The sequence below is a fragment of the Colias philodice genome, chromosome 31 (assembly GCF_061535455.1).
Source record: "Colias philodice isolate Cphi_HAF_F1 chromosome 31, ilColPhil1 Martin Lab GWU primary, whole genome shotgun sequence".
Taxonomy (NCBI): Eukaryota; Metazoa; Arthropoda; class Insecta; order Lepidoptera; family Pieridae; genus Colias; species Colias philodice.
In genome coordinates this window covers 4,965,920-4,991,376 of record NC_143116.1, presented here as the reverse complement: position 1 = coordinate 4,991,376, position 25,457 = coordinate 4,965,920, and the positions used below count along the sequence as shown (strand labels likewise).

At 32.6% G+C, this 25,457-nt stretch overlaps 3 protein-coding genes across 5 annotated transcripts in view; 1 reads left to right on the top strand and 2 right to left on the bottom strand.

Annotated features, from left to right (window-relative positions):
* Window positions 1-1,427, bottom strand: Urm1 (Ubiquitin-related modifier 1). 3 transcript variants are annotated; one of them, XM_089713980.1, is made up of 3 exons: window positions 1,286-1,427; window positions 567-784; window positions 1-147 (listed from the first exon to the last, which is right to left on the bottom strand). In XM_089713980.1, the coding sequence occupies exons 2-3, from the start codon at window positions 762-764 to the stop codon at window positions 19-21; spliced, it is 327 nt and encodes a 108-aa protein (XP_089570106.1). In that variant the 5' UTR covers window positions 765-784; window positions 1,286-1,427; the 3' UTR covers window positions 1-18. The 3 variants fall into 3 exon arrangements, with proteins under 3 accessions (XP_089570106.1, XP_089570108.1, XP_089570107.1); XM_089713982.1 differs by having other exon boundaries at window positions 1,334-1,407; XM_089713981.1 differs by having other exon boundaries at window positions 1,319-1,398.
* Window positions 1,428-2,227: 800 nt separating this feature from the next.
* On the bottom strand, window positions 2,228-13,904 carry LOC149475274 (ran GTPase-activating protein-like). The gene is made up of 12 exons (XM_089713608.1): window positions 13,688-13,904; window positions 13,178-13,365; window positions 12,029-12,163; window positions 10,173-10,325; window positions 9,367-9,536; window positions 8,353-8,455; window positions 7,376-7,487; window positions 6,318-6,413; window positions 5,674-5,802; window positions 3,806-3,915; window positions 2,950-3,135; window positions 2,228-2,437 (listed from the first exon to the last, which is right to left on the bottom strand). Exons 1-12 carry the CDS (start codon window positions 13,797-13,799, stop codon window positions 2,246-2,248), a joined length of 1,686 nt encoding a protein of 561 aa, XP_089569734.1. The 5' UTR covers window positions 13,800-13,904; the 3' UTR covers window positions 2,228-2,245.
* Window positions 13,905-15,655: 1,751 nt separating this feature from the next.
* Window positions 15,656-25,457, top strand: part of LOC149475273 (cytoplasmic aconitate hydratase-like) — a 30,699-nt gene continuing 20,897 nt past the window's right edge. Inside the window, exons 1-11 of the mRNA XM_089713717.1 lie at window positions 15,656-15,823; window positions 16,891-16,986; window positions 18,466-18,629; window positions 19,245-19,390; window positions 19,951-20,020; window positions 20,767-20,829; window positions 21,401-21,527; window positions 21,937-22,067; window positions 22,607-22,778; window positions 23,176-23,276; window positions 24,141-24,257. Coding sequence (XP_089569843.1) covers window positions 15,817-15,823; window positions 16,891-16,986; window positions 18,466-18,629; window positions 19,245-19,390; window positions 19,951-20,020; window positions 20,767-20,829; window positions 21,401-21,527; window positions 21,937-22,067; window positions 22,607-22,778; window positions 23,176-23,276; window positions 24,141-24,257 — 1,194 coding nt within the window. The 5' untranslated portion in view covers window positions 15,656-15,816. The remainder of the gene's footprint in view (window positions 15,824-16,890; window positions 16,987-18,465; window positions 18,630-19,244; window positions 19,391-19,950; window positions 20,021-20,766; window positions 20,830-21,400; window positions 21,528-21,936; window positions 22,068-22,606; window positions 22,779-23,175; window positions 23,277-24,140; window positions 24,258-25,457) is intronic.

The window sequence follows — 25,457 nt, the reverse complement described above, 5'->3', positions numbered from 1 at the left end:
TAAATAAAAATAATTTATTCAACCGCCATGCAAAGTGGATATGAACATTATAACATCATTTTCCTGTAGTTCATAATCGAGTTCACCAAATAACTCCCAGTCGGCATCATTTATTAGAACAAGAATACCAGGTCGTACTGAGTCACCCTGTAAACAAAAATATATTTTTGTACTCTAACATATATAATTTACTATCTGCTCCGCGCGGTTTCACTCGCGTGGCTCCACTCCTGTTGGTCGTAGCGTGATGATATATAGCTTATAGCCTTCCTCGATAAATGGGCTATCTAACACCGAAAGAATTTTTCAAATCGGACCAGTAGTTCCTGAGATTAGTAATCTATACTAATATTATAAAGCTGAAGAGTTTGTTTGTTTGAACGCGTTAATCTCGGGAACTACTGGTCCGATTTGAAAAATTCTTTCGGTGTTAGATAGCCCATTTATTGAGGAAGGCTATACGCTATATATTATCACGTTAGGACCAACAAGAGCGGAGCAATGCGGGTAAAACCGCGCGGCACATCTAGTATACAGATATAACCTAAAAAATATGTAGTAATTACCTGAAGAAATAACTCAGGTCGCTCCTTCAACAAATTATCTTTTAACCAAACTAGCAACTCCCGTATCCTCCATTTTTCATTCTGGCAATCTGGGAAATACTTTTTTAGCGCTGGCAACTCAATCTCTCTTTTCTTTATTTTGTCGAATAGCAACTCTGCCCCACCAGCAAAGTGTAGTTGGAATTTTAAAGTACCCATTGTTTACTCAAATAATTAAACTGAAAAGAAATCAAATAAAATAATATACCTACTTTATCTGTCTGTCTCTTCATGTAAACCACTGAACCAATTTGGATGAAATTTTGTACAAAGATAGATGGAAAACTGAGAACAGACATATGATTTGAGCCTATTAATATATAATACTAGCTGTGCCCCGCGGTTTTACCCACATTGCTCAGTGCTCTGTTCCTGCTGGTTGTAGCGTGATGTAAAATTGTAAGCTGGTTGTAAAATTCACGAATCAAAAAGATATAAGTCAATAAAAGGTTCGTAATTGTGATTCAAAGACAAAAAGACAGTAAATAAAAAATAATATGTGCTATGTTTATAATATTGCAAATGATATAAGTAATACGAATAGCAATTTCATTTAAAATGATATTTTATTGTATGTACATGGGTTCATAAACTATTTTAAATATAAAAATAGGTAATGTTATTCAATATTATGTAAAATTGTTAGGATAATAATCTTAATGCATGAATGCAATACTTACAACGTAATGTGAAATTTATTTTAAATTACCTACCCAAAGTTCACATACCTATGGTTTAATAATAAATAAAAGTATGCAATTGGATTTTCATATTAAATTTTTAGGTTATGTTTTTGTATTTATATTATTCATCAATGATCAAGTGTCAAAGTCAAACTGTCAATTTATTACAGATGCGTTCAGCAAAAGCATAACTTGACATAAAAAAGATATAATATCGATATATTATCGATTTCTTGATCGATATATTCGTGAAACAGAACCCCAAAAAGTAGGTAATATTACACATTGTCAAGATTTCTTAATTTATATACAATTTATATTATATCTTAAGATTTAAAGAACTTTCACTTTTTATGAAGGTAAAATAACAAAGTATTAACAAAACTTTGATTAAAAATCTATATAGACAAAAGGAAATCATGTTATATATGTCGCAGGCAATTTGTATTATTTCGCCGTTTACAAAAGCTCGGCATTTTGTAATATGTCGAGAATTCGTAATCAGAAATTTTTCTAGTGTTAGGTTAGGTTCGTGCATGGACTAATAGAATATGGTTCGTGTTTTTAAAACTACACACAAATAGGAGCCACGAAGTGGGGCTCCGTCGCCACCGTTTTTTTGTAGAATTTTGGAAAAAGTAAATCCTCAGTATTTTACAAAAAATGCCGAGCATTTGTAAACGGCAAAATAATTCAATTTGACTGCGACAATCGACATATACACCGTAGTAATACGTATTTTAACGATTTTATTGAATTACCATAACTTGTAATAGGATAAGAACTTTAATTAAAACATTTAAATGTTTATCATTTTGTAAATTTTTTTGAGAATCCAAAAATCGATTTGCGGGATTCGAAACCCTTTTGTAGTATAGCGATTCCAGATAAAAAATTACCAAACATACAAACTCAAAGGGCTTATAAATAAAACACAAATATTCCTTAAAATTTTATTCAAGTATACAAATTAGGGTACATTTCCACAGCCGCTCTAACTTCTGGCGCCAAAACTTCCAATTTGCTACTTATAAAGAACCTTAAAGTGTCACGCAAAGCCGCGGGAAAGTATGTAGCGTCTATTTGTGATGCGATAATGCTGTAACAAGGGGGCACGCTCCATCGTATTTTGTAGTTTTTGTTTTCTGACTGTAAAAAGAAAATTACATTAAATAAATAGTTTTTTTTGTGTTTTCTGAAAAATCTTGCTTAACGGTCTTACTAATAAAATGTTACCCATTCGCTTTGCAATGGATTAGTTATTGCAATAACCTGTCTTGTTTTTATGATTCATGTGAGCAAGAGCAGGACAGCAATGGTAGAAAATGGTAGAAATTTATCCATTGTTTAACTTTTTATTAGTAAGGCCGTTATAGATTTATGTAAGCAGTTAGATGAGGAACAACTAGAAAAATAATTGAAAGAAAATGTTATTTTTACTGTTTTCTGAAAAATGAATTTTCATACATTAACTGTTTAAGTGGTCGGATAATTAAATAAATCAATTTATTTTTTACTTTTTAATTTAGGTTTTCCCCATTTTTAACGAATTTTCCCCACGTTTTTCTGCATTTTGAGCCAATTTTCCCCATTTTTTGTCATTTTTAACGATTTTTTACCCGTTTTGTCGTGTTTTTAGTCGTTTTTCGCATTTTTCTCACCTTAATAAGTTGTAAAGCGGCCAGAACAGTGTTCGCTAACAACCACTGCTGTTTAGCCCTTGCTATCAACATAGGACACAGGTCCCTTGCAACTCGAGCCGCTGTCGGACTCTCTTTGGACAGACCAGATACACAACATAGGGCTTCTACATAGGCTTGTATTAGGCTCTCTTGGTCGTGGATCGACTGAAAAGTTCTATAGCATTAAATTGAAGATAATATAAGAATATTTGAAGTGAAACTTCTTTATAGGTTGGAAAAAAATTAGTGTAAAATTTTTTCGTTACGCGTGACATTTTTCCGTTACGCGCCATCTTTTTCTTATCCCTACCACGCGTGATTCGACGTATTTCTGTAAAGTTGCATATAGTAAATTATTTTTTGAAAAATAAGGTCATAAAGAAGTTTCACTTCTTACGTGTGTACACTAGTACACGCACACATTTTTTTTATTTTTTTAAGCTGTCAATATTTACGTTGCAATAGATGTTTTACTGTTGTAAAAAGAAGCCTCTTGCCTCTAAGCTATTACAATACGCAAATATCATAATATATCGTAACTTCTCTCCGTTGCAAAGACAAATAAACAAACACATTTTCGCATATAGATATTTTTTTATTGAAGTGAAATTTCTTTATCTAACGTCGAGATCAATCAATCATTTATCTATAATAATATTATAAAGCTGAAGAGTTTGTTTGTTTGAACGCGTTAATCTCAGGAACTACTGGTCCGATTTGAAATATTCTTTCGGTGTTAGATAGCCCATTTATCGAGGAAGGCTATAGGCTATATATCATCACGCTAAGACCAACAGGAGCGGAGCAATGCGGGTAGTTAATAAAATATGAATACCTGAAAATGCACATCAATAAGTTTTGCCGCGTCTGGTCCTAACTTGTGTAGGTTTTCCAGTGTTGGTTCTTTTATGAATCTACCCACATCTGATTCAACTTCTTCTACACCTGAAAAAAACAATTAATTAATGCAATAGAAAATGAAATGAAAAGAAAATTCCAATAGAAAATGTTATAACTATACAGGGTGTAATCGTTAAGTGTGCACAGACTATTATTCCGTAACTATTGCAGATATCAAAAAACTTTAAACTGATATCGAAAGCCTAATGAGTAAAATGACAATTATAACTTTTTAAAAGTAAAACGGGAAATATCCAAAAATTTTACATCGAAAGCTCTTTTATTTTTAAAAACTTACCATTTTACTCATTAGGTTAAGTACTTTCGATATCAATTTAAAGTTTTTTGATATCTGCAATAATTACGGAATAATCGCGTGTGCTGTGTGCACACTTAACGATTACACCCTGTATAGCTATCTATATGTATGTTTTCTACTACATATAAATATATATTTTAATTTGTGATCTTTTCTCCTGTCACTTCAGTACCTTCCGATTTTTCTAAAAAAAATTTTTCAACCACAAATAACAAATTCACCTATTTTATAAATACTTAAAATATAAAACTGTTGAGTTTGTTTGATCGCGCTTATCTCAGAAACTACTGGACCGATTTCAAAAACCTTAAACCATGTTTTAACATTAAACCATGTAGACAATTAAGATTTAAGATTTTATAATAAGACGGCTGATGTATTATATTCTTGTAATAAGACAGCTGATGCATTATAATTTAGTAATAAGACAGCTGATGTATTATATTTTTGTAATTGGACGGCTGATGCATTATATTTTTGTAATAAGACAGCTGATGCATTATAATTTTGTAATAAGACAGCTGATGCATTATAATTTTGTAATAAGACAGCTAATGCATTATATTTTTGTAATTAGACGGCTGATGCATTATAATTTTGTAATAAGACAGCTGATGCATTATATTTTTGTAAAAAGACAGCTGGTGTATTATATTCTTGTAATAAGACAGGTAATGCATTATAATTTAGTAATAAGACGGCTGATGCATTCTATTTTTGTAATAAGACGGCTGATGCATTCTATTTTTGTAATGAGACGGCTGATGCATTATAATTTTGTAATAAGACAGCTGATGCATTATATTTTTGTAATAAGACAGCTGATGCATTATAATTTTGTAATAAGACAGCTAATGCATTATATTTTTGTAATTGGACGGCTGATGCATTATAATTTTGTAATTGGACGGCTGATGCATTATAATTTTGTAATAAGACAGCTGATGCATTATATTTTTGTAATAAGACAGCTGATGCATTATATTTTTGTAATAAGACAGCTGGTGCATTATATTTTTGTAATAAGACAGCTGATGCATTATAATTTTGTTATAAGACAGCTGATGCATTATATTTTTGTAATAAGACAGCTGATGCATTATAATTTTGTTATAAGACAGCTGATGCATTATATTTTTGTAATAAGACAGCTGATGCATTATAATTTTGTTATAAGACAGCTGATGCATTATATTTTTGTAATAAGACAGCTGATGCATTATAATTTTGTAATAAGACAGCTGATGCATTATATTTTTGTAATAAGACAGCTGGTGTATTATATTCTTGTAATAAGACAGCTGATGCATTATATTTTTGTAATAAGACAGCTGGTGTATTATATTCTTGTAATAAGACAGGTGATTCATTATATTTTTGTAATAAGACAGCTGATGTATTATATTTTTAGTACCTAGACCAAATTTATTATAATATCTACTACTATTTTTTTAAGAAAAAATGTTTCTATTCTAAATAATTACCAGAATCGTCCAGTATAACATCTCGTACTATATCACTAACTGTGTCCATGTGCTGTGCGTCCTCTGTCGCACTGTCTTCAGAATTGTCCTCAGATTCATCTGATTCTTCGGAATCTGAGTCCGATACATCTGTAAGGGAAATAAATAATAATAAATATGTATGTATTTTAGGTGAAAGTGGATATGCTGTGTAAAAGAAAAACTCATAGATATTTTGTCACATTATTACAATCGATAATCGTTGAACCATTCACTTTTTTCCCAAATACCCTCTTGTTATCTATAATATAAAAATCGGATCGCAAAATGTGTTGGTAAGCGCATAACTCGAGAACGGCTGAACCGATTTCGTTAATTGATGGTTCTTATGGGAGAAAACGTAAACATGTACTACAGGCGAAGCCGGGGCGAAGCGCTAGTTAATATATTTTTACATCAAATGACTATGTTAATAATCAAAATATTCATTTTATATAATAAATCGTATATTTTTTTATTGTCGATTAACAAGCCGTGGCAACTTGTAATTAAAACAACACTCGGCTATCTATTTGTATCTTTTTTATCTGTAATCATTTAATGGTTTTAATGTTTTGTAAGTTGTCCTAAATAAATAAATAAATAAATAAAACAAACAAACTCACATTCCTCCTCGCTTCCCTCACCATCACTCAACTCAGCGGACGGACCCAGTTTGTCCCTTATAGTTTTCTTATTCGCAGCACCGCCTAGACTGTTACCTGTGAATTAAATGTTTTTGAAGTGAAAACTTCTTTAGCGGCGTTGAGCACTTTTTCTGTAATGGGTATAAAATCTTAAACTCGCGTCAGGACACGTGACCTGATCGAAAAAGCGTAAGACGGATACCATTCCAAAATATCAAACATGCTCAACGTTAATAATCAAGTTTTCACTTCTGCCGGCACTCCCCCAGTGCAACCCGGCTTTTTTTATTATTATATTATTTATAAATAGCTGTGCCGCGCGGTTTCACCCGTATTGCTCCGCTCCTGTTGGTCTTAGCGTGATGCTATATGTATAGCCTATAGCCTACCTCGATAAATGGGCTATCTAACACTGAAAGATTTTTTTAAATCGGACCGTAGTTCCTGAGATTAGTGCGTTCAAACAAACAAACTCTTCAGCTTTATAATATTTGAGATAAATTAATACAAGAAATACAAATATAAAACAAATTTGCTTTTTCTGTCCCATTTATCGAGGAATTAATCCCATTTATATCATCACACTAAGAACAACAGGAGCGGAGCAATGCGGGTGAAACCGCGGGCCACAGCCAGTTTTATATATATTTATTTATTACTAGCTGTGCTTCGCGGTTATACCCGCAGTCCTCTCCTCCTGTTGCTCTTAACGTGTAATATATAAGCCTATAGCCTTCCTCGATAAATGGGCTATATAACACCGAAAGAATTTTTTAAATAGGACCGTAGTTCCAGAGATTGGCGCGTTCAAACAAACAAACTCTTCAGCTTTATAATTTTAATATATATAAATCTCGTGTAACAATGTTTGTCCTCAATGGACTCCTAAACCACTTAACCGATTATTATAATAAAATTCGCACACCATGTGCAGTTCGATCCAACTTGAGAGATAGGATATAAACATGTGTAGGATGTAAACAAACCACGGGCGAAGCCGAGGCGGACCACTAGTATTAGTATATATTGTAACTCACCGGCTAACACCACTCTGCTCAAGCGTTCAGTACAATCGGGCAGAGAGCCCAATGCTTCGACAACTTCCATACAAGCGTTGCTGCCTATTTCGTTGTGACTGATGTCTAGTGACTGAAAAAAGATATTTTTATTAGAATTATTATAATTTTATAGGGATCATTTAAATATTATTAGCTACTAGTGGTCCGCCCCGGCTTCGCCCGTGGTACATATTTCGCAATAAAAGGTGTCCTTTCTCGAGTATCAAAATATCTCTATACCAAATTTCATGCAAATTGGTTCAGTAGTTAAGGCGTGATTGAGTAACAGACAGACAGACAGAGTTACTTTCGCATTTATAATATTAAATGGATTAGATATTTGTTCGCTTATAGTTCGACACTGTGGCAATAGCTCGCCAATATTAAATATTTCGACACTAGTGTGTTGGTAAGCGCAAAACTCGAGAATGGCTGAACCGATTTCGGTTATTCTTTTTTTTATAATATTCCTTGAAGTACGAGGATGGTTTTTATGTGGAGATAACGTAAATATGTACCACGGGCGAAGCCGGGGCGGACCGCTAGTCTATACAAATATTATAAAGAGGAAAGGTTTGATTTTTTGTTTGTTTGTTTGTTTGTATGAATTGAATAGGCTCCGAAACTACTTGGCAGATTTGAAAAATTCTTTCACTGTTGGAAAGCTACATCATTTCTGAGTGACATAGGCTAGGTTTTATCCCGGAAATCCCACGGGAACGGGAACTATGCGGGTTTTTTTTGAAAACGCGGGCGAAGCCGCAGGTGGAAAGCTAGTTTTTAATAAAAATGAATCGCTAAATGTGTTGGTAAGCGCAAAACTCGAGAACCGCTGAACCGATTTCGGTTATTCTTTTTGTTATATTGTTTCTATGGAGAGAAAACTTTAGAACATGTACCGGACGAAGCCGGGGCGGACCGCTTGTATGCTTTATATATAAATATTAAATACTAACCTCTAGTTGTACACAATGTTCCTTCAATCCCTTAGCGAGTGCACTAGCCCCTTTGCTCTTCAATAAACAATCTCCAAAATTGATTGATTTCAAATTCTTCAATCTGTGAACAAATTGCAAAAACAGTGTTTTAATTTTGTTTGGAGATTGATGTATTACAAATGCATATCTTTAATATATATAAATCTCGTGTCACAATGTTTGCCCTCAATGGACTCCTAAACCACTTAACCGATTATAATAAAATTCGCACACCATGTGCAGTTCGATCCAACTTGAGAGATAGGATAGTTTAAACATGTAGGTACCACGGGCGGAGCCGGGGCGGACCGCTAGTATAATATACATGCAATGTTTTAAGTTGAGACTATAATTTTAAGGTCGCGTCATGACAATACCGCCACGTCACGGAATAAGGCGACTTAAGCATCTATGTATTTTACCAAAGAAGTTTCACTTCTGACACGTGTGATCGGCACACATGTTCTTTTTTTATCTCTCTCATCTATTTAAAAATAAAATTAATAATACTTCATATAAATTAAATTAGTTACTTAGGCAGTGCCATAGCAATCGCCGCAGCACCCTTCGGTCCAATAGTATTATCGTTTAGATTCAAACATGAAAGACCCGGGTTCTTTTTTATTTATTTAACTTTAAAATCATGACTGCATACAAAGTATTTTTGTTCGCTATTCATGTATGTGTAAATATACATGCATTGTTTAAAGTTGAGACTATAATTTTAAGGTCGCGTCATGACAATACCGTCACGTCATGGAGTAAGGTGACGATTTCGGTAGAAGTTTCACTTCTGCCACGTGTGATCGGCACACATGCTCTTTTTTTTCTTTCTCACCGAATATTCTCATCTACCTAATATCTTTGAATATTGCCAAAGAAGTTTCACTTCTGACACGTGTGCACACATGCTCTTTATTTCCTCTCTTACCACATTCTCCCATCTATTTAAAATAAAAAAAAATAATACTTCATATAAATTAAATTACTTACTTAGGCAGCGCCATAGCGATAGCCGCTGCGCCCTTCGGTCCAATGGTATTATCGTTTAGATTCAAACAAGAAAGTCCCGGGTTCTGTTTAAATGCTTCCGATAGGGCAGCTATACCCACGTGGTATATACCGTTTTGAGGCATGGCAATCTCTTCTAGCGTTCCCATGTTCTGTGAAAAAAGGTGGTAGAAAATTGGGTGCAAATTATGTTAGAACGTGTTTAATTCGTGAATCTATACTTCTATACTAATATTATAAAGAGGAAAGGTTTGTAATTATGTATGTATGTATGTATGGTTTTCACGCATAAACTACTGGACCGATTTCAAAAATTCTTTCACCATTAGAAAGCTGCATCTTCACTGAGCAACATAGGCTAGGTTAAACCCGGAAATCCTACCGGAACGGGAACTACCTATGCGGGTTTTTCTTTGAAAACGCGGGCGAGGCCGCAGGCGGAAAGCTAGTACATAATATGTAAAATCCAACAAAATAAATAAGTCAAAAAAGAAACTGTTATCAATCAAAAAGATCAAAAAGAGTAAATATTTTTTTCGTGAAATCCAAATGAATTAAAAGCACTGCGGGTAAAACCGAATGTCTTTATAACATTATTAAAGACAAAAAATTATAAAACTACTAGCGGCCCGCCCCGGCTTCGCCCGTGGTACATGAAAAATAGATGTTGGCCGATTCTCAGACTTACCCGATATGCACAGAAAATTTCATGAGAATCGGTCCACCCGTTTCGGAGGAGTATGCAGACTAACATTGTGACACGAGAATTTTATATATATAAAGATTACCTGAAATACACCAGCCAACGCAGTAGCCCCATCATTCTCCAATCTATTTCTACCAGCTATGAATATCTTTAATTTCTTTGGACTAGCTGATAGAGCCTTGGCCAGAAGCCGTCCACCTGTTATACCTAAACCGTTGTTGTTTAGTCGTAATTCCTGAAAGTATGGAAAAAATAATATTTAGAACAATTTATTGTAGTCCATTTTTTATATTATATAGTATGTTTAATTCGTTCATTTCTTCATTCACGTCGTTCATTCATTCATTCAATTATTTATTCACGCATTCATTTATTCATAGATCCAGCTATAAATATATTTAATTTCTTTGGACTAGCACTAGCTGATAGGGCTTTGGCCAATAACTGTCCGCCTGTTATACCTAAACTGTTGATGTTTAGTTGTAACTCTTGAAAGTATGGAAATTAAAATAATTTGGAAAATCCAAAAGTGCACGCCTCATAATTTTTTTTTAATAAATATTTATTAATTATTATTTTTGTTTATTTAATAACAATTAAACCACATCGAATCAGACCCTGAAAAATGAAAGGGTTCTATTCCTGAGCATACTCAAGCGTAAGAGAAAAAAAAAACTCGATTAGTAAAGTATTTCGGTCGCTATCGTGTTAACAAGAAAAAGGATCATACAGACACACGGACGTCCAAGACAGAACTTTTTTAAACTGTTTTTTAACTAGTTTAAATAACAAAAATGACATCAAAAATATCATGAACGTTAAAAATAGTGTTTTTTCTTAATATGTGTGTGTATGTATTATCTTACAAGTGCAATGTATGATACATAAAGACATTTTAAGTTTGAAAAATCAGATGTTTTGCGCGAAGTGACAGTAGTACCCACCTCAACGCTTCGCTTATGAGGCGTGCAATAATTATGTGTAAAAGATTTCATTTTTTTTATTCAGAACAGTAGAGTATTGTACATTATTCATTAATTTCATTTTTTTCGTTCAGCCATTTATTTAATAACTAGATTTCCGCCCGCGGCTTCGCCCGCATTTTCAAAGGAAAACCCGCATAGTTCCCGTTCCCGTGGGATTTCCGGGATAAAACCTATCCTATGTGTTAATCCAAGTTACCCTCTATATGTGTGCTAAATTTCATTGTAATCGGTTCAGTAGTTTTTACGTGAAAGAGTAACAAACATCCATACATCCATACATCCATACATCCATACATCCATACAAACTTTCGCCTTTATAATAGTATTAAGATTAAGATTCATGCATTCACGCATTAATTTATTCCTTCACTAGGTTTCCGCCCGCGGCTTCGCCCGCGCAGTCAAAGAAAAACCCGCATAGTTCCCGTTCCCGTGGGATTTCCGGTATTACATCATTTTCCCGGGATAAAAAGTAGCCTATGTCCTTTCTCGGGTATCAAAATATCTCCATACCAAATTTCATGAAAATTGGTTCAGTAGTTTAGGCGTGATTGAGTAACAGACAGACAGACAGAGTTACTTTCGCATTTATAATATTAGTATGGAAATATTTTTCTTTTATTTTTTATTAATTGTATTAACTTCCATTACATTAGATTATTTACCTACTTGTTAACTTTCTACTATCCATAACATATGTATATAACCAAGAAGCGGAACTCAGGGTCCCAAGACACAAGTATTTCACTATGTTTGGGATCCACTATCGTTCATAAATTGTTAAACATAAAATGGACAAATAAATTTATTTCATTTCATTTCATTTCAATAGTATAAAAGTATAGTATGGATAGTATGGATTAATTCATTCAATTAAAGATCGCGCTATAAATATCTGTTAGACAAAATGGGCAAAGCCGCGGGTGGAAATCTAGTTAAAAATAAAACATACCTGTAGCTGCGAACACACGTCACTCTGCAATAGTTTCGCGAGACCTTCCACACCGATAGGTCCAAATGCGTTGTCACTTAAATCTAGTGATATGAGCCGAGCGCCTGCTTGTATCATACCGTCGCCTAGAGCCGACTGAAACAATAATTGTATATTCAGTTTGGTATTATTGTGAATACGAAAGTTTGAAAATGTATTTATTTATCCTGTTAACTCAAATGTTTATAGGCAAAAGTTTGTTAGTGTTTAGACATTATGTCTAGCGAGTAAAGACTTGCAATCAAGCGCCTAAAAGATTTTAAATAAGTTATTTATTATACTATTTATAATTGTGCGTAATCTTAATTAATATTATAAATGTGAAAGTTTGTATGGATGTATGGATGTATGGATGATTGTTACTCTTTCACGTAAAAACTACTAACTACTGAACCGATTACAATGAAATTTAGCACACATATAGAGGGTAACTTGGATTAACACATAGGATAGGTTTTATCCCGGAAATCCCACGGGAACGGGAACTATGCGGGTTTATCTTTGAAAATGCGGGCGAAGCCGCGGGCGGAAAGCTAGTTTATAAATATTTTCAAAGAATGTAAAATTGACAAAAAATACGACTTTTTCGAAAAAAATTACTACCTAGTTTATAAATGTACAGTTAATATTATTTAGTGCACAGGGAGACTCTGAAATGTTATATAATAATTTAAAAATGACGCAAATATAAAGCCTTTGATATCAATAAAAATTTGAAGATTTATCCAATTTCATATTTAATTATTGTGCATATAAATTATATAAACTGTAATTGTATAACGCTTATGTTACCATTGATATATACCTTCTATACTAATATTATAAAGAGGAAAGGTTTGTATGTATGTATGTATGTATGTATGGTTTTCACGCATAAACTACTGGACCGATTTTGATGAAATTTGGCACAGATAATCTTTAGACCCTGAGAAAGAACATAGGCTACCTTTGATTGTGAAATATGTACCACGGGCGAAGCCGGGGCGGACCGCTAGTTGTTAATGAGTTAACAAATAAAAGATATCAAACACTAAACAGGTTGAGTAATTTTTTGTAGTTTCTGAGATCAACACATTCAATCAGACAAAAATTACACAACATTAAACTCACCAACGCTGGCGGTATCTCTGTCTTCATTCTCCCCGTGAACATATCTGAGAACCTCGCCGTCTTCAACTCTGGGTGATTCTCTAGAGCTTTAGCGATCGCCTTCGCAGCGGCGACACCAAGCGTGTTACCCGTAAGTGTTAGGTATTGGAGATTGGGACAAGCGTTGATTGCGTCGATTATCGGTTTCGCTGAATGTATAAAAAAAAAGCAAAGTTTGTTAAATTTGTACTATAAATGTAGTTAAGTCATAGCTTAAACCAATACTATCAAATAAAAATAACAATAATCGCAACAAACAGTAAATATTAAATAATACCATGACATTTTGTATTTCGTACAAAAAAAATGTTGGGATGCCCATGAATTTGAGGTTATGTAACAAATAATAAAGCTTCCCGCCAATAATTTATAGACTGCATTAAATAATATGAATATATTTTAACATATAAAGCTGTAAACGTTTCTAAACCTAATTATTTGCAAACAAATAACAAGAAGAAAGCTACAAACCATCTTGCTCGGTGTCCAATTTTAGCGATCTTCCAGAAAAATCTACACCGCTCACGGTTCTTCCTGGGTCATTTAATGCTGAACTTATTGCGTTTAAATCAAAAGAAGCCATTTTTGCACTTAAAATAATAATTAATATACGTAAAATGCGTAAAAAACACGATAACAATAAAAACACAACGGATTTTTTTAAACTTCACTTGTATGTCAGTTAAAATATGAAGTTTGTCAGTGTGACAGGGTTAAGACACGTTCAGAAAATCTCTGGCTTTTTTCCAATTACAGAGCATAATGCGACTCAGTGCCGCACAATGCCGAATTATGCTGATGCTTAATTGGAACGTGAAACGTACCAGCAGGTAGCGCTAAGTTCAGTGTTGAAAAAAAAATTTCATAGAGTTAGCAATAACCTCATTAATGTGTAAATAAAGTGGTATACATAATAATTGGTTGAAAAATATTTACGGTTATTTTTTAAAGTAATTTGGATTTTGATTATTTCATTAACATTTTTTTCAATGTTTGTAGCTTCATCCATGCTTATATTTATTTTTTTAACACCATCACATCATCACATCAGCCTATTCCCGTCCACTGCTGAACGTAGGCCTCTCCCAGATCTCGCCACTTTTCCCGTTCTTCTGCATATCGCATCCACCCAATGCCGGCCACCTTCTTTAAGTCGTCAGTCCAACGCGCCGCAGGGCGTCCTACAAACCTTTTTAACACAATTTGAATTAACTTTGATTATTTCGAAAAAACTACAATGAAATGAAAGCTTTAAATTTTTTTCCAACAATTAATAATTACTAAGGGCGTATTCAGAAAGAAAGCTTGAAACTTATAAGCGCTTATCGGCGCTTGTCATGTTCATATATTTTCCTGTCAGTGCTGGTAACCCGCGCAGGAAAATATATGAACATGACAAGCGCCGATAAGCGCTTATAAGTTTCAAGCTTTCTTTCTGAATACGCCCTAACGATAAATCGATTGCACGCATCAATTCACGTGCATTACTTTTTCTAGTGCTCGATTGTGCGAAGCGTTGCTGTAGTTGGAACATTCAACGTTACGCATTATGCCGCATAATGCGCTCTAGTGCTGTAATTGGAAAACGGGGTCTATTTCCCTTCTAAAATTTCCTAAATAAACACATTCGTGCAAATAACAAAGGTGAACATGCATAATATTTTTCCTTTCCTTTATCCTTTTTCATCCTGTTTATACAATTGTGTCTGTAATTTGCCTACCTATTCAGCTCTCTATTCGCACGAATGTGTTTATTTAAGAAATAGAGATGTTCGAAACGTAATAAATGTTAATTCCTAATTCTGAGTAACTATTATTACATCCATTCTTAAAATTTGTTAGAAGATATAAGAGTCGCTATAGAAATTCAGAACAATATAATATTTTAACCTACTAAACAGCGCTGATGATGATGGTAAATATTACCAGTTTGATTTTTTAACTTGCCAGTATTTTGTTTCAGTGACTGGAAAAATACGGCAGTAGATTCGTTTACTTCGCATCGTTTATGTAACGTTCTTGCTTGTAACTTTTGTTTGATAAACGTGTTTTAACATTATGGAGGGTAGGTAGAAAATATATCTTATAACTAGCTGCGCCCCGCGGTTTCCGCGTGGCTCCCCTCCTGTTGGTCTTAGCGTGATGATATCTATGGGCTATCTAACAGTGAAAGAATTTTTCAAATCGGACCAGTAGTTTCTGAGATTTGCGCGTTCAAACAAACAAAAAAAACTCCAGCTTTATAATATTAAGTATAAATAATAATATACTATTAAATCAAGTTTTCTTCATATACTCTTCATATATTTTTTCTGGATATTTATGTTTTCCGTGTTTTACTCATTTTTTTCACAGAATAAAAATGGTTCAACGCTCGGTTCAACGTCAATGTCACTGTCAATGACATCATCTAATCCTAATCGCTATACTGTCAAATGCGGGTAGACCGTAGGGTAGACACATTTCCTTGACAGTTGCGTGAATAAATCACACAATCACACGACGTACGTTCGGTATTTACGCGACGTTATTACAACATTTGATAAAAACTTCAGTGGGCAACGATCCCGAAATCATACGTGACTTTTCAGCACGGAGTCATGGCGGGTGCGTATTTTTTTTAATTTTTCAAATTTCGAATAGCACTATCTGTAATCATTCTATCAACATTCCATTTCATTTTCTTGCATAAATTATTTTTCTTTTATCTTATCATTTTGCGAGAGGAATCTCATGACTTCTGTTTATCGAATGTATTTATCGCACTTAACCTATCAACTGATATTGAAGATGTTTATTTTCTGCTTAACTATGTAGGTACTATGATTAAAATGTTCAATTAACCTTTAAACCCTAAGGTACACTATCAATTACGATTCGGTATTGGAGGTCAAAGTCGGCGTTAATATTTAAATTTGTTTCATAAATTAATGCATAAAAATGTAAATTAGTTTTGTACTAAATTTCGTTTCTATTACAATTTAACAGAAGTTTTATAGTATATCTATTTTTATTACTTTATGATAACCATTGATAAGACCTTGATCTAACTTTAAGTAAAAAAAAAAATAGCCTTAGCACAGATAAAGATGTTTTATAGCTATTTTATGTCACAGAAGCATAAAGATAAAAAATAATTGATTATTAAACAATATTGAAATTAAGGAAACATATTGCTAAATTCTTGAGGCGGAACTATAATTAGTAAATTATATTAGTCTTCTAATATTTTCCCTTTAATTGTTAAAATTATGTCAGAGAGAAGTAGAATTAATTACTCCATTAATTTTGAAATATTTAATACTATTTTAATTATTGGAGTACAAATATTCAATTAAAAAAAATGTTTTTAAATTTAATATTGCCAATTCACTGTTGATAATTATGTTTTATGAGAGATATTTTTAATAGGCAATGACTAATGAGACTTGATTTAATTAAAAAGCTAACCTTATAAACATGGAACATATTTTTTTTTATTTAACACAGAATGTAATGAAAAAAAAAAGAATAATGTATTTTTTCATTAAAATTTAACCTTTTGAATATTATTTTATAGCAGAATGGGTATCATTGCCATCCACTTGTTACTATTATTAATCTATTTAAAGTTTTTGCCCTAAGTACAAGATACATATTAAGTTCATATTTTTAAAGTACTGTTTTATTTGCAGTCCCAAACAACCCATACAACAAGTTGTTGAAGACTTTGGAAGTTAACGGAAAGACTTATAAATACTATGATGTAGTCGCACTTGGAGATAAATATGGTAAGTATTGTAATAATTGCTACAAATGTTAGTATTGTCGAGCCAATTTAATAGGCAACATTTGACGTCTATCAATTTTATCTTCATATTTTATCTTCATTCTTTATAATCGATGTTTTTAAGCAGGTTACCACAACCTGCTTAAAAACATCGATTAAAGTGAATTAATCGATACGGACTTGAAACATTTGTCAATCGAACTTGAAACACATGTCAATAATTTATGATGATTTTTATTCCCAAGTAATCAATGCATTCGATTCTAGATGTCAGATTTCGATTTTTAGAGTAACGTCTCTGGTATTTAAAAAGAAAAAAGGTTTATTGACACAAAATTGTAGCAACGTCAGTTCTTTAAATCAGAAATTGTTTATTATGTTTAGAATGGTTTATCAGTAAAATCAAATCCTAAAATTACTTGTATCGGTCATTATTATTATAAATATGTTATCGTAATTGAAAAAAGTTAAGCAAATGTGCAGTTCTAACAAAATGAAATATCATATTATTCTATGTCGTCGTTACTAGGTTACGTTGTTGAATTTTGTTGAACTGTCAAATGTTGCCTATTAAAATGGCTCTACTATAGTTAGTGCTAATTAATTAATAGTAATAATATAGGGGTGTCCCACTGTTGGTATACTAAACTCAAAGGAGGTAATAGTTTTGCATATGCTGAGTACGTAAAAAATACTTATAAAATTCCAGACGCATTAGAAAAGCGGTATTTGCCAGCTGCGCGAAGCTGTGAAGAAAACATGGATTTTCAGGAAAAATTTAGCAAAAATTTTTTGACTTTATTTTTTTGTTTAGTATTTTTTACGTGATCAAAACTACAAGTCCCTTCGCGCTTAGTATACATGTATAATAAATATTCTTGTTGTTTTAATGTAAATAATGTTTTTTCAACTGACTTCAAAATAAATAGACATACTCAATTCAGTTGTATATTGTTTTGAAGTGACACTTCTTTAGGCGTGTTGAGAGTAAAATTTCAAGGTCGCGTCATGGCTATACCGTCACGTCATGGAGTAAGGAGACGATTTTGGTATCTTTGAATCTTGACAAAGAAGTATCACTTTTGACACGTGTGCTCGGCAGTCTGCACACACGCTCTTATTTTCATTCATCAACATTATTATTATCTTTTTGTTTGTGTTCGAAAACATAAAAAAGACCCCATTCTGATACTTTGACTATATTCTTTTGATAAAGCAATATAAATCTAAATACCCACTTTATTATATGTATAATTCCGGACAGATTAAATTATATATTATCATTTTTCATTATTGTTATTTTTAATATGATTATTGTAAAATGTTAATGTACGTGATTTAAATATATGATTGTATTGCAATACCTGCATAAGGTTGCTAATATGTGTGTAAAATGTATTGGTATGCGAAAGATGATTCGAATTTATATTATACACTTTTTATTCATTCATTCATTCATTTGTTCCTTCATTCATTCCAGATCGTCTGCCCTACAGCATCAGGGTACTCCTAGAGTCATGTGTTCGTAACTGCGATGGTTTTCAAGTATTACCGCAGGATGTAGAGAATGTATTGAACTGGGAAGTGAACCAGAAAACTGACGATGTTGAAGTTGCTTTTAAACCCGCTAGGGTTATTCTGCAGGTATATATTTTTATTTATTTTTTTTTATATTTGACTAGCTGTGCTCCGCGGTTTCACCCGCGTGTTGCTCCTGTTGGTCTTAGCGTGATAATATATAGCCTATAACCTTCCTCAATAAATGGGCTATCTAACACCGAAAGAATTTTTCAAATCAGACCAGTAGTTCCCGAGATTAGCGCGTTCAAACAAACAAACTCTGCAGCTGTATAGTATAAGTATAGATAGTATAGATATTATTTATACCGTCATTTTAAGCACTTTACTCGTTGACTTTACTGATATTGCGGAACAATTTATATGACCATCAAAACATTTTCGCGTTTCAAATCCGTTAGTCTTTAAATTCTAAGTGTATAATCACTACATAGTATAAAACAAAGTCGCTTTTTCTGTCCCTATGTCCCTATGTATGCTTAAATCTTTTAAACTACGCAACGGATTTTGATGCGGTTTTTTTTAATAGATAGTGATTTAATAGGTAGTGATCCAAGAGGAAGGTTTTAATATATAACTTATTTGGTTTTTTGACAAAGCGGGCGAAGCCGCGGGCGTAATACTTGCGTAAAATAAAACAAAAAAATAAAGAAAGTACTAATAAATTTCCAAATATTCCAGGATCTAACAGGAGTACCGGCAGTGGTTGATTTCGCAGCGATGCGTGATGCTGTAAAGGATCTAGGAGGTGATCCAGATAAGATCAATCCGATCTGCCCAGCCGATCTGGTTATAGATCATTCCGTGCAAGTTGATTTTTCTAGAAGGTATATTTAACATCCATACTAATATTATAAATGCGAAAGTAACTCTGTCTGTCTGTCTGTTACTCAATCACGCTTAAACTACTGAACCAATTTGAATGAAATTTGGTATGGAGATATTTTGATACCCGAGAAAGGACATAGGATAGGTTTTATCCCGGAAATCCCACGGGAACGGGAACTATGCGGGTTTTTCTTTGACTGTGCGGACGAAGCCGCGGGTGGAAAGCTAGTTCATAATAATTCATTCAAATTTTATACATAAAATACATTTAATAAGAAGATAGAACATATTGTTTTAACTTTAACACTTTTATAATAGTAAAAATAAATGAAATAAATAGTCTACACTAATATTATAAAGAGGAAAACTTTGTTTGTTTGATTGTAATGAATAGGCTCATAAACTACTGGACCGATTTTGATGAAATTTGGCTCAGATAATCTTAAGACCCTGAGAAAGAACATAGGCTATCTTTTATTGCGAAATATGTACCACGGGCGAAGCCGGGGCGGACCGCTAGTAGTTAAAATAAATTTTAATAATTTTTAATAAATTTCAGCACCGATGCTTTAAATAAGAACCAAGAGCTTGAATTTGAAAGGAACAAGGAGAGATTCCAATTTTTGAAGGTAAGTCTTTACATTATTTTATCGTATATTTTAACCAACTGTAAAAAAGAAGTATTAAATTTTTATCACAGCGAAATATTGAAAAATATTTCAGAAATTAAAAAAATTAATGACATTTATTTATAATAATAAACAAATAATAACAGTTGCCTATTTTAGATCCTGGTTCTAACTCTTTTATTCGAAATTTCATCGAAATTAGTACAGTAATTTAGCTGTAAGTGTAACATACAGACAGACGTTCAGATTTTAATACTATCGATTTATTTTATTATAGATTATTTATATGATAATTATTACAATACATATATTTTATTGAGTTTCTTAGTCTTATATATAAAAATGAATCGCAAAATGTGTTGGTAAGCGCATAACTCGAGAACGGCTGAACCGATTTCGATAATTCTTTTTTTTATTATATTCCTTGAAGTACGAGGATGGTTTTTATGTAGAAAAAACGTAAATATGTACCACGGGCGAAGCCGGGGCGGACCGCTAGTATATTTATATTATTATTCTATACTAGCTTACCGCCCGCGGCTTCGCCCGCTTTGTCTAAAACCTAATAAATTATGTATATACTAAAACCTTCCTCTTGAATCACGCTATCTATTAAAAAAAACCGCATCAAAATCCGTTGCGTAGTTTTAAAGATTTAAGCATACATATGGACATAGGGACAGAGAAAGCGACTTTGTTTTATACTATGTAGTGATATTTATTAAATGAACTCAATTTTTCTCTAGTGGGGAGCGCAAGCATTCAACAATATGATGATAGTACCTCCTGGTTCAGGCATTGTACATCAGGTAAATATATTTTATTGTACTATTTATTACATTTTTATTATAAAAATGATAAAAAATAAGTCAATATGTGGTCTATAAAAGATCAGATACCATATAAAGGATCAGATCCGTCTGGAAATAAGAGGTTGTTTGCACTTGTACTTATGAAAATTTTGAGTGTTTTTTTCTGAAAGAGTGTTTTTTATAAGTGTGTAATTTCCATTCATTCATTCATGTTTCATTTATGTTTTTTTTTAATACCTATAATAAATATAAATTTATACCTATAATAATATGAAAATTATAATGAGTAAATTGTATTCTTACACGCTTTTATTAATTTGACTATATTTTTTTTCGGGTATCTCGAGAACTAATTTTGAAGGCTCAAACTCAAACTCAAACATTTATTTATTCAATTAGACTACTTCTAGAAGCACTTTTGAAACGTCATTACATATTTTTAACATTTACCACCGATTCGGAAAGCAGTATCTACAGAGAAGAACCGGCAAGAAACTCTCTCTTCGGCTATTATTTTAAATCATTCAATTTCAATTAATTTTTATACTTGATTTGATTTATTTTTCAGGTTAACTTGGAATATTTAGCGCGCGTAGTATTCACGGATGATATTTTATACCCCGACTCTGTTGTTGGCACTGACAGTCATACAACAATGATAAATGGGCTTGGAGTCGTGGGATGGGGCGCGGGGGGTGAGTTGAACTCAAGTCTTACTCAAACTCATATCATATTTAACTTATAGTCAAACAGAACTCAATCTCTACGCCAACTCAAACTAAAAAAAAACAAATCTTTCCTAACTTTTCCTTGCAACGTCACAAAAATTTGCAAATTTTAACTCATCCTAAGTATTTCTTTATTAAAATAACTAGTTGTGCTCCGCGGTTTAACCCGCATTGCTCCGCTCCTGTTGGTCTTAGCGTGATGATATATAGCCTTCCTCGATAAATGGGCTATCTAACACTGAAAGAATTTTTCAAATCGGACCAGTAGTTCCCGAGATTACCGCGTTCAAACCAACAAACTATTTAGCTTTTTTAAAGTATAGATTATAATATAAAGTATAGATTTTTTAATTATTATTTTAAATTATATTTACAGGTATTGAAGCGGAAGCTGTAATGTTAGGTCAAGCGACGAGCATGTTACTACCAAAAGTAGTGGGATATAAACTTAGTGGGGAATTGAACCCTATGGCTACGTCTACTGACCTTGTGCTTACTATTACTAAGGTTAGTGAGTGAATGAATGAATGAATGACGGAATGAATGAATTATTTAAGATATTTTTAAATTGAAGCCTATGGCTATATCTACTGACCTTGTGCTTACTATTACTAAGGTAAGTGATAGAATGAATGACTGAAGGAATGAATGAATGAATTAATTAAGATATTTTTAAATTGAAACCTATGGCTATATCTAATGATATTGTACTGACTATTACTAAGGTTATTGTAGGAATGAATGATTGATTGAATGAATGAATTAAGTAAAATTTTAATTGAACTCTATGGCAACGTCTACTGATAACTATTACTAAGGTTTGTGAATGAATGAATGAAGAAATGAATAGAGGAATATTAAAATGTTTTTACATAATATATGACCTAGAAATTGCATGTCTATTTTTATAAAGTTAAAATTGTAAATTAATTTATATTATATTTTTTACGATATAATTTATTAACATCCTTTCTGCAAAGTATTTTGATAACATTCTTGTTATTTTTTTAATTATGTATCACTCAACAAAATCTCATCACTTCCAGCACCTCCGTTCCCTAGGTGTGGTGGGCAAGTTCGTTGAATTCTTCGGTCCCGGTGTATCTGCCCTAAGTATAGCCGATAGGGCAACTGTGGCCAACATGTGCCCCGAGTTTGGGGCAACTGTGGCACATTTCCCCGTTGATGAGAGATCGCTGGATTATTTGTCCCAAACCAGTGAGTATCTACTCAATAGTCACTTAAATCGTACTCAAACTCAAACTCACAATCATAATAATAAAACACATGTACGATATCGCTTAAATGGTAATAGTACTCAAACTCAAAATTATGTGTTAATCACACTCAAACTCAACAACAAAGTATAAAAAATCCATCTACTCAAACTCAATAAGTCATCATAATCAAGTTGAAAAATTCGTAAAATACATAAAAATTCATATATCATGTAGAAACACACTCTAATTCATTTTACAAGTGATGATTCTATAATTCAACAAACAAAAATTAATCAAAATCCGTTCACCTGTTCTTGAGTGACATTTCAAATTTTTTTATCAAAAATATGTACATTTTGTAGAATAATACAAATAATTATAATATTTTATTCCAGATCGGCCCGCTGAAAAAATAAACATAATAAGAGAATATTTGAAAGCGACAAAACAGTTTAGAGGCTACACGAATCCGGAACAAGATCCAGTGTTTTCTGAGGTATGTGTGAACGTACTTACAAAAAGATATATATCCTACATATTAAAATGTAATTTTATCTTACGATAGGATAAAAATAACTAAATGTTTGTTCATCAATGATTTCGGTAAAAACTAATAAAAAAAATATTTACCTACAGTAAACTAAGCATTATTGGGTTATTGCATATAATTTTCTCATAATATTATTTAAAAGAAACAATGTAATTATTTTTAAAAATATCCTTTTATTATTGTATATAGATAACATTTATGAGTTACTTATATTATATACTAGCGGCCCGCCCCGGCTTCGCTCGTGGTACATGTTAATGTTTTCTCTACATAAGAACCATCCTCGTACTTCAAGGAATATTACAAATATCTGAAAATATCTGCATTCACTAAACATATTTTTAGTGAATGAACGATTGAGTGAATGATTTTTTTTAAATACTATAGCTATCAAAGTTCACATTAACTTGTATTAAATATTTGTAAATAACAAAAATAAACGTTACATTTTTGTTGTATGATCGCCACAATATCGGTTAATTTTAAGCTATTGCATAGCTTCTATCGCGGGCCTTGAGCGCGGGGACCGAATCCAGAAATTCCGTAACGAAAAAACCTCACGCTTCCCACTCCGACGGACGGAGGTGTGGCTTGAAGGCATAGCATGCAATAGCTTTACCGCGGCAGTCCCCGAGTGACACACGTCTTTTTTTTTTCTATTTCAGGCAACAATGTAGTTACATTTAAAAGATCTAAAAGTAACTTTAATTTACGGCCTATATGAACTTGAAACTACTTAACTATATTAATATCAGTTTAAGTTTAAATGTATTAAACAGTTCTTAATAAAAAAACATAATAATATTACAGATAGTCGAACTGGACCTATCAACGGTCGTGACGTCAGTGAGTGGACCAAAACGACCGCAGGACCGTGTTTCCGTGTCCGAGATGAAGGTGGACTTCGCGCAGTGCTTGACTAATAAGGTGAGTTGGTGTGAGTTGAGTGAGTGACAACCTACCCTCAGAAAATTAACGGCCTTACTAATAAAAAGTTAAACAATGGATAAATTTCTACCATTTTCTACCATAGCTGTGTCCTGCTCTTGCTCACATGAAACGTCAATCATAAAAACAAGACAGGTTATTGCAATAACTAATCCATTGCAAAGCGAATGGGTAAAATTTTATTAGTAAGACCGCAAATGTATACAAAAGTAATAAAAACGATCACATAAAGTATTTTGACTGACTGGTTGGCTTGGTTGGTTGTGGCCCTGCCTTCCAAGCCAGAGGTCGTGTAAAAAGCAGTAATCAAATACCCAGTGACAGAATTGATAAAGTGTCAACTGAGTGAGTGAATACTTTCTTTCACAGACATTTTTTCTTGATATTAATTAAATAATATACAGCAAAGTTGAAAAATAATAATCACACATACACAAATAAATAAAAGGGCTTCTTTTTCTTCTTCAAAGTTTGAGTATAAAATAACGTATATAGTTCGTGTAAAAAGCAGTTTTCAAATACCCAGTGACAGAATTGAGTATTTGAATAAAAAAAAATTATTGATTTTTTTTATGTATTTTGAAACTTTATTATTAATAATATTGATATTTAATACAAATAACTTCAAAAACATTTTTTTCCGTTAATTATAAGCAATTAAAAATTGATGAAATTTAAATTAGAATCACGTGACTACAAACGCGCCATGACTGGTCACCATATAGTTGTGACGTCATAATGTTATAACGTTTACGGCTATTACAATAATATTGATTTATTGCTAAGATACGATTTGTTTGTTGGTTCCGAATTAGTTAGTTAGTTACGAAAATAATATTCTTGATGTTGATATATTTATGATCACCGATTTTTGTCAGGAGTTGCCTTTGTAGTATTCGTACATAATGGTACAAAACGATAACTTTTGAGGTTCGCCATTTTTAATATAAATTTAAATAATATAATTAAAATTAATATAATTAATATGTAATTTAATAATGACAACAAAATTAAATAGATCAAAACCCTGTATTTATTATTAACACGCTTTTATTAGCTTCATCTGTATGTTTGTATGTAACCGACTCCTTTCGAAGTTTCGACCCGATTTTGACCCACTTAAAACCGACGGGTTTTGTTCTATCAAGGTCCGATGACAATACAATAATATCATAAATT